This window comes from Acipenser ruthenus, chromosome 16 (assembly GCF_902713425.1).
Source record: "Acipenser ruthenus chromosome 16, fAciRut3.2 maternal haplotype, whole genome shotgun sequence".
NCBI lineage: Eukaryota > Metazoa > Chordata > Actinopteri > Acipenseriformes > Acipenseridae > Acipenser > Acipenser ruthenus.
Genome location: NC_081204.1, coordinates 25,029,720 through 25,046,123, shown reverse-complemented (window position 1 = coordinate 25,046,123; position 16,404 = coordinate 25,029,720). Strand labels below are relative to the sequence as shown.

Genomic DNA, 16,404 nt, shown 5'->3' with positions numbered 1-16,404 from the left:
CCAATTCGATGAAAACATTTCCAAATCATTCACCATACTGTAATATTTAAAATCCAGTTTAATCCTACTGATAACCAGCATTCTAAAAACAGTAACTGCATTGATTTCACCAACACCAGCAATATGAGCTTTTCTAGTTTTTAAAATAGAGAGCTTGGCTTGTCCTAGCAGGAAATTTGCTAGCTGACACACATATTTTTCCTTTTTTGTGTAAGCTACACCAAAGATAAAAACACACTCAGAAAAGTCCAAGCCTAGGTCAATAAACAGGCGCCTTATGAGAACAAACAAAGGGGCTAAACGGTTACAGAAAACAAAACCATGAAAAACGGTCTCTCTTTCTATACAAAAGGGACATTTATCTGTTATTCCTGGGTCTATGATGCACAGGTAAGCATTGACAGCGATGATGGTGTGCAGGAGTCGCCACTGCAAGTCCCCTGATCTCTTGGGTAGAGGAGGTTTATACAGGCTCCTCCAGGCCGGTCTGGCCTGCTCTCCCACCTCCAACCGCTCCCTCCAATGTGTGTCTGGGAGTTCTTGTAACTGTCTTTCATGACACAATTTAACACACAATTCATATAATTTTTTGCCTTCTGTATTTGCCAGGGGGAGATCTGTCAACTTTTCCATTTTTAGCAGGCGACCTTCATCTTCCCCACTCAAGGGGGCCAATGGGGAAATCAATAAGGAGGGGAACGGGGTCTCAAGTAAGGCCTGGTTCTTTGCTGAGAACCCATTTTTCAAAATGTCATCCTGCTCTCTAGACAGGGCTGCTTGAATCTGACAAAGTAACCTGCCACCTACTCTCGTAGAATGTAGACCCAGAGCTAAGGACAACTGTTGTGGACTTTTCCATTTTGCTCTATTCACATCCACAACGTGTCGAAGCTTTATAACCCCAGCTTTCATCATTGATTTTGTAAACGACTGAGACTCTGTTAATTTTATTCTAAATCCAGGATTAAAAATGACAGGTTCCTCAAGCAGCCAATAGAAGTCAAGAGTTCCCTCACCTCTTTTAACCCTCAGACTCTGCCATGCCCTAAGCAAACTCTGGTAAAACAGTGGCAGATTGGGCGAGTTGAACAGGGCACTATCTAGGAGGAAAAGCTGTTTGTCCAGACCCAGCCCTCCAGCTTGATGCAGTAAAAACTGAGCTACATCAGTCCAGGGAAGTTTCTCGCTGCTATACAGCAGTTTTTTAACTGTTTGCAGCCTGAAAGCTTTGAGTCTACTAGACAAGTCCATCAAACCTTGCCCTCCTTCTTCCAGCGGCAAAAACAACACACACTGCCTCAACCAATGTAACCCGTCCCAGAAGAAACTTAAAAACTCTCTCTGAATTTCTTTTAAAAGATCTTTCGGAGGTTCCATACATATAAGCCTATGCCAGAGCATAGAAGCAGCTAAATTATTTATAATTAAGACCCTTCCCCGGTAAGAGATCTTTTGCAAAATCCAACGCCATTTCTGCAGGCGCCCTTTTACTTTCTCCAAACACCCCTCCCAGTTCTTCCTGACTGCCCTCTCATTCCCTAAGTATACTCCCAAATACTTTATCTCCTCTTGACTCCACCGCAAGCCACCTGGCAGAACTGGGATCCCACATCCCTTCCAATCCCCTATTAACAACCCTTCACTTTTTTGCCAGTTTATTTTGGCTGAAGAAATTGCTTCAAAACATTTCTGACTTTCATACAATTTGTCAACATCTGCTTGACTCTGAATAAAAACAGAAACATCATCTGCATAAGCGGAGACCTTAATTGGTTGAGCTAGGCTACCTGGGATAGTGAGTCCTGTTAAAACCTGTCTAAGTCTATTGATAAGCGGCTCAATAGAAAGAGAATACAACATTCCTGAGAGAGGACAACCTTGTCTTATACCCCGGCGGACTGGGAAAGGTGCACTCAGCTCCCCATTGATCTTCAGCAAACTAAAAATGTCACAGTATAGGGACTGTATTTGAGATATAAATCTCGGGCCAAATCCGAAGGCTTCAAATACCTTCCATAAATAACTGTGGTCGACTCTGTCAAAGGCTTTTTCTTGATCAAGAGAGATAAGACCAGCAGGGAAACTAAAGAGCTTAGAGGCAGCCAATATGTCTCGAATTAAAAAAATGTTGTCAAAGATGCAACGGTTGGGCACACAGTAGGTTTGGTCAGGGTGTATAACAAGACCCAAAACAGTGCTTAGTCTTCTGGCCAGGGCTTTGGACATTATTTTGTAATCTGTGCATAACAAGGACACAGGTCTCCAGTTCTTTATATTACACAAATCCCCTTTCTTGGGTAGTAGTGTTATCACTGCCCTCCTGCAGCTCATAGGCAGCACTCCTTTCTCCATGCATTCATTTAGAACTGCGTACAGGTCATCCTTCAATAATGTCCAAAAAGCTTTAAAAAATTCAACAGGCAGCCCATCCATTCCTGGAGTTTTTCCCCCTTTTAGCCCCTGGAGGGCATCAGAGAGCTCTTGCAACGTTAGGGGAAACTCAAGTGCTTTCTTTTCCTCTTCAGCGAGCCTTGGCAGAGCCTCCAGGAACCGCTGTGTCGCTTCAGCCTGTTCCCCAACCTCCATTGTGAACAGTTCTGAATAGAATTTTACAGCGTGTCGCCGAATCTCCCCAGGCTCCCTCAGCTCTTCCCCTGTCGCAGTTTTTAAACAGTGAATGACTTTCCGCTCTGCTCTCTTTTTTTCCAATCCAAAAAAGAACTGTGTGGGTGCATCGATCTCAGCTATATGCTGCATTCGGGACCTCACCAGCGCCCCCTGCATCTTGACATTCAGCAGTTCAGCCATCTGCTGTTTTTTGTTCTTGAGGTCTTGAATCGACCTACTATTGGGATTGGACTGTAGAGCTCCCTGAAGCTCTAACATATCCCTCTCCAGCTCTTCCAGAGCCGCAGTCATCCTCCTTGTGACATTAATAGTATACTGCTGAGAGAACAATCTGATCTGCACCTTCCCCACATCCCACCACTCAGCCAGGGAAGTAAAAGCAGTCTTCTGCTCTCTCCACCTTTCCCATAGAAAACTCATACATTCTTTAAAATGGGTATCTTTTAAAAGCTGAGTGTTAAAATGCCAGTAAGACTTTCCTGGCTTTTGCAAGGGAACCATTACACTTAAAGTTAAAAGAGAATGATCGGATAACCCAGTTGGAGAAATAAAACACTTGGTGACCAGATTAAAATGCTGTTTAAAAATATAAAAGCGATCCAACCTGGCCAAGGAAACATTATTATTGCAGTATTTGACCCAAGTATACTGTCTCATTGAATTGTTAAATTGTTTCCACACATCAGTCAAGTCATGCTTTTTTAAAATCAAATTAAGTTCTGAAGCTGACTGAAGGTGTGGCTCAGGATGATTACGGTCCTCCATGTGGTTAACTGTGCAATTAAAATCACCAGCTAAAACAACCCTATCTCTGCCACTGCAGCCATTTAAAACTTGATCTAATGTTTTAAAAAACCGGACCCGCTCTCGTCCATCATTCGGGGCATATATGTTTATAAAAACAAACATGTTTTCCCCTATCTTTAAGTCAACTTTTAACAATCTCCCTTTCACTACTTCAGTAACAACAGGGGGAGACTGAACAAAACCTTTTGAAAACAGCATGGCCACCCCAGCGCTTACATTGGAGCCGTGACTAAGAAACACGTCCCCCTTCCAGTCACCAACCCAGTCGACTTGGTTATTAAAATCAGTGTGTGTTTCTTGTAAAAAAACAACATTACATTTTTTCTGATCAAGGTATTCAAATAAAGCAGCTCTCTTCAGCTCATCTCTGCACCCATTAATATTTAAAGACCCAATTGTGAACAAATTCATTTTAGTGTGAAAAGGAAGGAAGGAAACTGGAAAAAGAAGAACCAGACACACTGACAAGAAGGTAAAGAAATTCCAATCCATTTAATCACTAGGTTTTTTTTTTTAACTGTTTACTGACTCTAGCGATCAGGTTTTTTAAACGCCAACGCTCCTGCTCAGTGAGGTCGGAGCCTGACGCTTTCTGTGAGGTAAAACGTGCCGCTAATAAAAACAAAGAGATATTTGGGAAATGGTCCTCAATATTAATCCCTCTTCTACCCTTCGTGATTTCCAAAAAATCTTTTATGTTACTGACACTGTAGCCAGTTCCAGAGAGAGCCGAGTCTGATGTTTGGGAACAGTCAGTCAAAACTGCCTCCTCTTCACTGTCTATCTCTGAGCTCTCTTCAGGAGTTTTGCTGGCAACTCTAACACTCCACGGCACTGTTGTTTTACTCTTCCCAGGCGCCGCTTCACTTTCCTCAATAACATTAGCTCTTTTCTTTGCAGTTTCATCATCTTCCCGTTTCCTCTGTCTTTTCTTTTTTGGAGTTTTGAACTTAAACTTTTCCTCTACCGTTTCTACATCCATTTTTTCTAATACTGAATTTATTTTACTTTCTTCACCTGCTGTTGGATTTAACTCTACTGCCTCAACCACACTCTCTGTTTGTTTGACCTCTACAGATTTAACATTACTCTCAGTTTGTTTGAGCTCTACAGACTCAGACGTATACTGCATTTTTTTACTGCAACCTGCTTCCACAGCGCTGTCTACATCAAGAGCTGACTGTTTTTCAGCGCTAGTTGTTGCCGTCTCTCTGCTCTGTTTTCCAGTCACTGCCAGCTCTCCTATATTCACCTCAGTACTAGCTTCTTGTTCCAGTCTCTCATCCCCCTGAGTTTCTGTCTGTCGGCTACTTTCGTTACCTGCATCTGCAGAATTATTAGAGTCGTTCCCAATTTCTTTCCCCTCCTCTCTCCTCTCTGTTTCTTTATGCTCACTCTTTTTCCCCTTGTCCTGTTCCGCCGTGCTAGCCTCATTTTCAGGACAGTTTTTAACAACATGCCCCTCTTTCCCACAACCAAAACACCTCATGACATCTGTAGTCGCAAAGATAATATAACTATTCTCGTCTATTTTAAATTTGAGGGCTACGTTTAACTCCTGACTCATGTCATTTAAAATCATGTTAACTTGCCTGCGGAAAGAAACGATGTGTTTCAGCTTCGGAGATTTACACCCCAAGGGGATTCTCTTCGGACTCGAAACAATTTTCCCGTGTCTAGAGAGTGCATTCTCTAACACGTCATTCTTTAAAAAAGGGGGAACATTTGAAAGAATTACTTTTCTGGATGGTAAAACCAGAGGTAACACGGTAATAAATGTCTCATTTACCACAATTCCCTTTTCAACAGCTTTAGTAACGAGATTGATTTCATTCAGAAAAGCAACAATTGAACCATTCATTCGAGATGCAGACTTGATATTCTCGCATCCGACAACTTCACCTAACGCTAAAACACATTGCTCCAATGACACAAACCCCTCCGTTATGATCTTTACTCCATGACGGCGACTTAACTTTTCAAAAGAAAAGTTTGTGGGAGCTTCCCTCCCCCCGGAACTGGCCATACTGGCCTATTCAAGCTGACAAAAGTCAGCTAAATTTTTGAAAACACCCAAAATAAATAAACCTAAATAACACTTATATCCCAAAAAAAGAAAAAACACATATCACTCACCTACTCTCTCCACAACCCCTCCTGCAGCAGCACACACCCCTCACACTCCCAGCATGCACCAACAGACAGAACAGGTAGATAGATAGATAGATAGATAGATAGATAGATAGATAGATATATAGATAGATATAACATATGTCCCTTTAAAAACTGTCAATGGAAGTTCAAGATTGATAAGATTTTTTGAATTATGGACAAAAAATGTGGACGAAAAATAGTGTCAGTCTGGCCACACCACAAGAGTGCATGAACTAGAGAATATGTTATATAGTCTTTTATGCAGGGCGGCAGTTCTGCTCCCTTTCTCTGAGATGGATTTACAGAGCTTTGCTCCCCTCTGTGATGTTTTTCTTATCAATTAAGTTTTATCTACTAGCCAGGCAGGCGGTCCTACCCAGCCCGGAGTGCTGATGTTATACCTGCAATACCCCAGGAGGGTTGAATGCACAGACTCCTGGTACAAAGGCACTGACACTAATCACTGCTTTGTTCAGTTAGTTGAATGAGAGGTCAGAAATAGCAAACCAAGAAGAGGTATACTGTATATCCCATAGGGAGCCTAGTTTTGTAATGAGAGGCATCCGTACATGAAAACGACTGTATTATGTTTTACAGTGCTATCAAAAATATATTAATTGTTACAGAAGGATTGTATTTGTATGTATTTATACAGGAACAGTAGGTTTTATATTTAGGAGCAGAGCTCTACAGATACAGCTGGCTTGACACAAAATGAAAAAAAAGATCCATAGTTAGAGATGTATATATCATATTTAAAATCATGCAATACAAATGGAGTATTGGGTAATCAAGTAATAGCTACAGTTTGTATGTTTAAACAGTGGTTGATGAAAACCCAGAGGGTCTGCACAATCGCAAAATACCACAAAGGGATAGTTTAAAACAGCTACAATTTTCAAATATATAATAATATATATTGTTAATACAGTTCTCAAACATTCAGTATTGTGGCGCCACAACAGTAGTTTCAATGAAAGCACAAAGGTAATAACGTGAAAGAGTTAATGTACAGGTTAATACATTTGGTATAAAATCCATCTTCTTATCGGATTATAGCCAGAGTATAAAGGTCCCCACTTTTTGAATGAGGACCCCTAACGCAACACCTGCCGTTATTTATTGATTTTTCTGGTACTGCATCCAAAGGGAATCAGCTCAACTATGGGACTTTTATTTTAAGCCAAGATTCCCAAATTAAGGTCACTTGAGAGTGACCCCCACTCGTCATTTCATTTTCAGGTCTGTCTTTTTGTGAATTCAATTGTTAAAATGGAAAAAGGTGTGGATCGTGATAACCCTGTGACTGCTATCCCAAGTGGTGCCAAGTATGCTTGTTTTCATGAGCTTTATATCACCTGCTCCCATTTACAAAACTTTAAGTTATTTAAAAAAAAATAAAAAGTTTATTATGCCTGAAAAACAGTTTTATGAATATACAACAAGATTTTGAAAAAAAAAAAGCATTCATTTAATAACGACTGTTTGTTCAAAACTTGAATTGGGTCCAATATCACAAGTAATACTAACAAAAAGTACATGAAATTCCCATGTGCATGACCAAATACATTTGTTTTCAAACTTCTTTAAAGTACTACAAGATGTAATAAAAAAAAGTGTGGTGGCTCACTGGTGCTTCACTGTTCTTCACTCATACAGGCAAGTCCCTAAACCAATGACAAATCCATGCTCTGCTGACACCAATCACTGATAGTAGGGGCCCTTGACAGACAGCACAAATCTGCAGCCTATATAAGGGACATTTGTACTGATAAGCCTGTATTTTACAAAGTTGAGATCACATTCTACTCAGGAGGCTGTGTGGTCCAGTGGTTAAAGAAAAGGGCTTGTAACCAGAAAGTCCCCGGTTCAAATCCCACCGCAGCCACTGACTCATTGTGTGACCCTGAGCAAGTCACTTAACCTCCTCGTGCTCGGTCTTTCGGGTGAGACGTAATTGTAAGTGACTCGGCACCTGATGCATAGCTCACACACCCTAGTCTCTGTAAGTCGCCTTGGATAAAGGCGTCTGCTAAATAAACAAATAGTCTAATAATAGTCTAATATGTGCATGTGTGCAAGTGGGAAAAAAAAGGATCTGCCTACCTGATTGGATTTGGCATCAACCTGAGCTGTGGGAGTAGCATCAAATCAAACAGTCTACAAGAAATGGGGAAAAGGAAAATATCTAACAGCATTTGAAAGGCATGGTAATGGATACATATCGAGCAGGTGCATCAGCAGTCATGCTGAATGGCTGCTCCACAATATTGGTCAACAGAGTTTATCAGCTATGATAAAAGAGAAAATGGTTTGAAAAACTTGCAAAGTCTGCAATATTAATGAATGAAGAATAGATATCTCAAGACACCTTCAAGCGGTTGCCCAACCCGATATTTGGTACAGGCCCTAATAAAGTGGTCAGGCATTGCATGTACCATGTGTTATTTACATACTCTGTGTGGTTGCTGAATTTAACAACTTTGCCCATATTAATTCATACTCACACTGTTGCATAAATGACCCTTCAGACAGTACAGAACTGCTGCGCACCGCGCACCAGCGACCCCTGTAGTCTGGCCGGGCGCCTGCGGGCTTGCCTGTAAGCTGCCCAGAGCTGCGTTGTCCTCCGACGCTGTAGCTCTGAGGCGGCTGCACGGTGAGTCTGCAGAGTGTAAAGAAGCGGGCGGCTGACGGCACACGCTTCGGAGGACAGCGTGTGTTCATCTTCGCCCCTCCCGAGTCAGCACAGGGGTGGTAGCGGTGAGCTGAGCCTAAAAATAATTGGGCATTTCAAATTGGGGAGAAAATAATAATAAAAAAAACTGATTGGCAACGACTAAATTAAAAAAAAAAAAAAAAAAAAAAAAAATCTCATTACAGCCTACCACCTGCTGATAAAAAAAACATGAAATCTATAAAGAGTGATAAAAAGTTAATCATTTAAAAAAAAAAAAAAACACCTGATAAGGGTTGTGTGATTTCAACAGGAGGCATAAAGCTTTTTTTGTTTGTTCTTTTTGTTACAGCTGATTAACTTTATACATAGGTTTCCTCTCATGTTTTTCACTGTAGGTGACATGAACACATTAAGTTAGTAAAGTACTAGCAAGCGGCATCACATTTTTACCTTTAAGGCTGGATCCACAGAGTTAATTTCTGGTTTGGTAACTTTATTCAGTTTATAAGGTTTCCTTTCTGAAACAAAGTCTGCTGACGACAGTTTGGATGACTTTAAGACAATAGCCCAATTTGCTTTTAATGAAAGATTAGATAGACAAATTTTATATAGCTTACTTTCATCGGCTAAAGCTTGCTCTGAGTCCCGCAGGCAATAGGAAGTGTAGCTGAGAAAGAAAGTTATGTGTCATCTTACACATTGTTTTCTGTTTAAATCACGTAAGGTCAAAATGAATGGAAAATCTCTTCGTGATGCCCTAAATGAACATTAATGCATCCCAGAATAGTCCATAGGTGTTACCAAGAACACAAAACTAAATAGAAGAAAACAACACATACAGAATCAGTCCCTGCGACTTATTGGAAATGATTTTAACTGCAAATAGTGTATAAAATATTCTTAAAGATGAATAACAGCATTAACAAGTGACAATATGCTAAGGAAAGATAAGAGGTCATTTATTGAGTCCTTACTATAAGCTTGAAAGAATTATTATATAACTTTATTTATGATGCCTTTCTCTACTGTATGTCATCAGTTGGGATCTCATTTCCACACTTTTAGTCACAGTACTTGCTTTCTTCTATTGACAGGCATGATTTGCATAAAGCTGCCATCAGTCTACCGAGTTCCTGGTCTGATGACTTTGGTGCAAAGAAGGTTTTTACAAGGCTACAGTACTTGCATTCTTCTTTTGAGCACTGCAATTTACATAAAGCAGACACCAGTCCTAAAAGTGGCTCGTCGAATGGGTTCAGTTTGAAATAGAAGTTCAAGCTTGCCAAAAAAGTCATGTTCAGTCTTGTGTGTAGGTTTGTAGAATCCAGCAAGTAAGATTTATGTAAGCGTTTATACTTTATCCGCAGCAAAGACCTAGGCTTCATGTGGGTTATCCACCTGCATGGTTCAAGAAAAAAAACAAACATTGACTTTAGCCTGTAAATCCGTTGGTTGTGTACAAATGTATGCTGTGTATTCCAGAATCTGCAGCCATTATCTTACCTAGACCACATTGACTTTAGTTGAATGCATTTCCTTGAAAATAAATAGGAGCAATGTTGAACACATTTTAATCTGAATCAGAGTATCCTAGTGTAAAAGGATGGGGGATACGCTGCAAGAGATAGGAGAGACACAGAGGGTTGCTGTTGTAAAGTCACACAGGCACCCCAGATTTATTTACAATTATTGACAATTTTACTCAGGTTGCAGCTATAATCGACTGCCACTAGGGTACTGCCAGTGTTATACCATTGGTTGGTTCAAACAATGCCTTATCCATCATTCTCTGGCTCATCCGCCTAAAGGTTGTGTCAGCAACTCTTTTTTTATAGTGACATGCTCTGCCAAGACATGACCTCCAGCCAGACAGGGATCCACAGCCGTCCAATCAGGTAATAATGTAAAAAACACAAAGCTTGTAACGATGTGTTTTATTGAAAGCACCTCACTCCCTTAATATTTGTGGATAATTCCTTTCTCCTGCTAGTTGTGCTTTAAATTGCAGAGCCCCCTTGCTGTGCACCATGGTACCCCCCCAACCAAAAATCCTAGCAACACTGCTGTTGTCATGAACTACACAGCAGGAAGGCACGCACTGACAGCTGACAATTACAGAGAGCCTGCAGTGTCTTTTTATCTATACAGGTACGACAGGAATGATCCAGCTCAAAGGCAATATCCACTAGCACAACAGGCTGCATGTAAGTAAGGGCTTTGTTTCTTTCAGAAAAAATCATATTATGCAAATGTTGTATTGCTGTAAAAAGCTTGTCTTTAAATATCATCAATTTGCATGTTTCCTGGGTCACCAAACAATCTCACAGGTGAGGCTTCCCAAAAAAAAAGAAATACTCAATAAAATGTTGCCCTGTACATTGGAGTCAATCTTGCATACTGCATTTCGGATCCACTGTTCTTATTTTGCTCAAAACTCAACTTGGTTTGTGAAATAATTTGAATGCAATTGCAGTGCTTTGCAGGTGATACCTTTCAACAAATTTAGCATCTTCTGCTTAATTTTATGTGATATTACTGTGACACACTATCTTTTTATTCTTTATTAGTATATAGTTAGGGACTGTTGTTTTACTTAAGTGCCCCAGGAAATGTTTTGCATTTAAAATGTTACAATTCTGCTAGCTGTCAAAATGCAAAATGCAAAATGCAAACAAAATAAAAGTCAATTTATATTCCTTTTGTATTGCATCAAAAAAAGCTAACAAAATCTGAATGGGCTGACAATAGTAAAGGCATAATACAATTCATTTTAACACAGATGTAAAAAGGAATACATACCGGTATGTATTTTCCTGGTGAGATACTTGGGTCTTTTCAGTGGAGCCGTATAAAAAAAAAGCTGTTTGTTTAGGTTCCTAAAATACAGCGCTTGTTGCACCTAGGTTATGAAAACAACAATTCAGTGCATGTAAAACCCTGTAGTGTTTTGTAACACCTGCAGTCACACTGACTTTCTATCGAGTACAAGGCACAAGAGTTACTGACCCACAACAAACCCCACAGGAAAACATTGGGGTATTGATGTATGCAGCCAGAATGCACTTTCAGCTAACCGATTAGGCCTTTGTTGACCAACTAGAAACTAGTCCCTGACTAAGGGGATGAGCACAACCGAAAAACCTTCATAATGTAACTGCTGAACACAGGGGTTACAGTGCCTGCGTTCTCTGTGTTTTTGTTTTTAGTAATCCCAGAGAAGGTCTATAATTATTCAAATGCTGTCGTTAGTCACTGGTCCATTATAATCAAATTCACTGTCTATTGAGAAAGCTTACACTGAAATTATTTTATTTATCAGTTCACTATTATATAAAATAGTGTCATTCTGCTTTTCCAAGCCAGTAAACACTTGGTATTTTCATTACAGGTAAGCTACACCTTGAAAATGCAGCCACTTGTTTTCAGCAGCTACCAATAAGGTTTAACTGTATTTTCCACCGACCAGGAAAAGTTTTAGAAAATGTGCACCATTATTTGGTAGCAATGTAATTACCTAATATTGTATATTATTTAGCCATATTCTGTTGTATGTTAATGCTCTCTTATGCCTTATGACAACTTGATAAGCTGATATATAAAAAGTACTTCGTAAACTGTCACATTTTTAAGACATGCCAACATTTTGTGTGTTATCATTATTTATTTATGTATGTATGTTGGTGTGTATGTATGTATGTGTGTAGTTATTTATGTTTGTGATACATTTTGGTGTCCATGAGGACCAGTCATCTCTATTCAGAAAGAGACAATCAAGGACATTAAGGATTTCTTTTTATTAAATGTCCACAAAAAACATAATTACAGTGCAAATCAGTTTATCCAAATTACTACTTTCAATAAAGGGCTCTGATGGGTACAAAGTCCTGCATAATATATAAACAAATTCTATATTAAAAACAAAAAACGCTAGGCGCTGTATTTTACTACTAACTTCAAACAAAGCTAAATAGAACATGATGTTTGCTTTATTCAAATGTATTTATGCAGGCAGGTGCACAAAGCTTTGTGATCTGTGAAATGTGTCAACCGAAGGCTACATTTAATTTATGAACCTGAACCCGATTCAGATTCAACCAAAATATATATTTTCATATAGAGAGTAAAGTGCTTAGTTAGTTGGCATGATAGTTATGATTTCAACTTTGTTTCCATGTTAAACCATTTCAACCATTAAGATCTTGGGTAGACTGGTGTCCGTTGGAACATAAACACTTTGTGACATTGGCCCTGAATATCAAAAGTGTCTTCCGACTGTCCGAAACTCGCTGTCTACGTCTGTTTTAACCGCTCTTATCCCGAATGTTGTGTCCGTCATAAAATGAAACACTTTTCTACTGTTTTCCCACAGGTGAAATGGGTGCAATTTACATAAAGGGGGGGGGGGGGGGGGGGGGGGGGGGACTATTCAGTATTTAAATGAGTAACATATATGTTAATGACGCAAATTACAGTTTTTACGTCATATATGGATTTCAGTCAATGGACAGGTGGGATTGAAAGGTAGTAAAGGCGGATAAAAACAAAACAGACGTGTGTTTCAGGAGATATGCAGAAACAAGAGAAGATTAATTTACTAGAACATAATAATAAAGCAAGTACATCAGGACAGAGAGAAAAAAATATATAATTAAAAAACACATTTTAATGTAGCTTAATTCTGTAAATGTATGTTCTGTATTAATTAAATTATAGTTTCATGTACCCGGCAATTTTACAAAGATGTACTTAAGGGTTACTTATAGTGTCAAGAATACACTACATTTTCAATAAATTGCAGTCAGCATATAGTTGCCTTTTATCTTTTGCTTTTTTATTTTTTAAAAAAATATTAACTAGCTCTATTGTAGACTTTACCGTTCATTAACAGCAGATGTTTGTATTTAACATAGAACTAATTATTGCATGTGGAGTAAAATGTAACTTTACAAAACACGCACTTTCTCATCCAAAAAAATAGGTAGAAGTTTTTGATGAGTGTCCTCGGTCTTAAGAAAAAAAATTCTGGGCATGTGCTGTGCAGGGTGAAAATAGTCTGGGCATGCACAGTACACAAAGTAGGAACACTTGATAGGGAGTGTAAATGAATGTGTGAGTGATACTGGCAATGCATGACCCCTCAGGCTGCTAGACTCTAAATCCTCTTTAAGTTCATCACTTAAATACAGCTGTGGCTATAGTGGCAGCTTACTGATACAATCTATATTCCGAAATAGATTTTAAATCGCTTTTCAGACTTTCTCAGAGTTCAGTGCTAAAACGTTGCTAATTCTCCCTTAATGTTATATAATAAAACTGTTTTACAATGATATTATAGTAACTTTTGTGCAGTTTTTTCTGTTTTATAAATTAAAAATAATGTGTTTTTGTTTGTTTCTTTGTTTTTTAACATTTACCGTTTTGAACCTAATCTGCTTTGTAGCACTGTGATGCTAGCTGTGGGTGCCACCATATTTTTTGCTAAGTAGCTCACCAGCTCTTAGAGTCTTATGTGTTTTATGAGTCAGCGTTGAGCCAACATAACACATCACTAGCCCTCATTGTTGAAATTAGGAACGGTTTTTGGAAGTGTTGCTATTCATCATTGAGTTTAGGAACACACCCATAAGAGTCACTTCACCCACAGCAGACCTTTTTTTATTTTAGCATGGAGTCTGTTTGAAATAGGTTCCCATCTCCATTAGGATTCTTTGAAACAGGTGGAACCACTTTAAACGGAAAATACTCAATCCGACCACATCAACCCTTTTGATTTTTGTACTGGGTATGTTGGTACACATTTCATGCATTACATTCTTCATATTGTCGGAAATGGGGTTTTGCAACTGTTCTTATCCTTCCTGGCCATTTTAGATTTTTGCTCAGAACACGAACAACAGTCGGAAAGTTAAAACACTGCCACAAAAGGCATCCATGACATCCGTCCCTATTCAGTGAAGCAGCTTGGTGCCCATCTCTCTCTTTCTCTTTGTCTGCCACGCCTAGCAGCCTGTCATTTTTACACAGATTCTCATTGCTGCTTGCTCCTCCAAAACACAAATGGGCCATATACATAACATTAATTAACAACATTTAAACACTGTCTTCACTTTTAACCTCTTAGTTAAAACATAATAGCGATTTAAAAAAAAAATTCTTAATGGTTGCTATAAAGTTATTTCCTTTACCTAAACATTGTAGCAGCATATTTATGGATTCAACTTTATTTTTATGTTAAACTCCAACCATTAATATCTTAGTCAAAAAGCATTTAGGCAAATCCCCCTACCTCCACCCACCCGATACAAACAAAAATTTCAGTCAAATATAAACAAATTTAAATGTAAATATAGTTCCTAACCACACCACGTGTTGTGTTAAGAACCACCACACTCACAGTTTATTAATTGCTGTGTTTACGTTATTTTTTTTACAGCTCAGAAATACTTCAAAATGACCTAGGTATCCCAAGCAATGATGTCAATAACATGTTAAAGGCACTGATATCATTAATAAGTAGGTCACCATAATCTACATCCACAGCATGTAGAATCTATCACAATAAATGCCTATGCAAAGTGTATTCAAATCCAGGCAAGCAGTTTTCAAGATATAGCCTTCAATCGTTCAGTCTATCAAGTATCACAACTGTGAAAAAGTATATCACTGTGAGCTAATTTCAAAGCATGTGCAATAAAGTGCTGCATTAAAAGCCAATGCAAAGAATAATTAAAGTGGGACAAGCTGTTCCCAAAATATAGCCTTCAATAGCTCAGCCAAGCACTTGTTCTAATGAATGCCCACAACAAATTTCATTAGAACTGAATGAGGCAGTCTCAAGATCTGCTGTAGTTAAACATCCAGACATCTCCCCTGTATCCCTGTTGACTGAGAGAAGTGCAAATGGAAATATTATGGAAGCTAATGAGGTAGCAAAATGCATTTTAAAACCAACCTTAATAAAACATATTAACAGTGTTTAACAGCAGACCAGGGGAATAGTGAAAGTGTTATTGCTAAGGTTTTAAAATAAAAATGTTTTACCTTTGCCATTTTCACTGCCCCCTCATCACTGAATGCTACCCTGCCTATCACATCTTAGTATCTACGCCAAAAGCCTACCCTAGCTACCCTGGATAGGTGTTATGGCATTTCTTGACTTTTGTTGCTTCAAGCGGTACCATTGAAGTAATTGTCATTTTCTGTATTTTTAATTTTTTGTTTGTTTGTAATTAATTATTTTAATAGTTTAGCTTTCAACTTGTTCATCAGTTTGTTTACAGTATGTTTGTTTAACATTCCCAAAAGCTAGTTTTAGAAATTCCTCCCTCCATGAAACCTGCTTGCCAATGTCACTCTGAAAGCTTGCTACACCTCAGAAGTCTAAATCAAAATAAAAAAAATATTTTTGTTATACTGATACCATTTTTACAAACACTAACAGAGATGCTATTTGACAACCCTCGTAAATATATATTTAAAACCGCATGAGGCACTACCACTTTAAGTAAAATTGGCATGAAAATTGTACCAATTCTAGTACCAATTTCTAATCACATAATGGTTGCTTGTAACTTTCCTTTGAATCCAAGCACCTTGGACCAGTCATTTGAAATGTTGTGCCACCCAGCTGCGATAAAGCTGGACCTCAGTAAAAAAGATATATCACTGTTGTGTCACCCTGAAATAATGCATATTGTAGCCTACAGAAACACCTATTTGAAGAGTGCTATGTGGTGTGTTAGATACTATCAAACAAATTACACCTTCTTAGTTGTACAGGTTTGAGGAATCTTTCCGGAAACAATTTTTGGCTGGAATAGTTAGTAAGCATGGCAAATAAAACAACACTAGGGAATCATACAGTACACATGCTATAATATTAAAAGATAAGAACTATTAGGAACGTTTAGAAAGGTGTGCTGAACAAAGCCCTACGACCCTGTCCCTTCAGCTCAGTTATAGGCATTCTATTGCAATCCCCACTGCTTGTCTTTCTGAAAGTTTTCAGGAATACGTGAACATATTATTTAGAGAATGCACTTTTATTTTTAACAAACATCTCATCGGCTCCAATCATGAAATACAGCACTGTGGCAGGATGGCTTGCAGTGGTGAGGTGTGGTGACGTCACAGAC

The 16,404-nt window shown here is 38.7% G+C and overlaps 1 protein-coding gene across 1 annotated transcript; it reads right to left on the bottom strand.

The window, feature by feature from the left end:
- Window positions 1-3,495: 3,495 nt before the first annotated feature.
- Window positions 3,496-5,680, bottom strand: LOC131697790 (uncharacterized). Its single transcript, XM_058989139.1, has 2 exons — window positions 5,572-5,680; window positions 3,496-5,140 (listed from the first exon to the last, which is right to left on the bottom strand). Exon 2 carries the CDS (start codon window positions 5,015-5,017, stop codon window positions 3,935-3,937), a length of 1,083 nt encoding a protein of 360 aa, XP_058845122.1. The 5' UTR covers window positions 5,018-5,140; window positions 5,572-5,680; the 3' UTR covers window positions 3,496-3,934.
- Window positions 5,681-16,404: the final 10,724 nt, after the last annotated feature.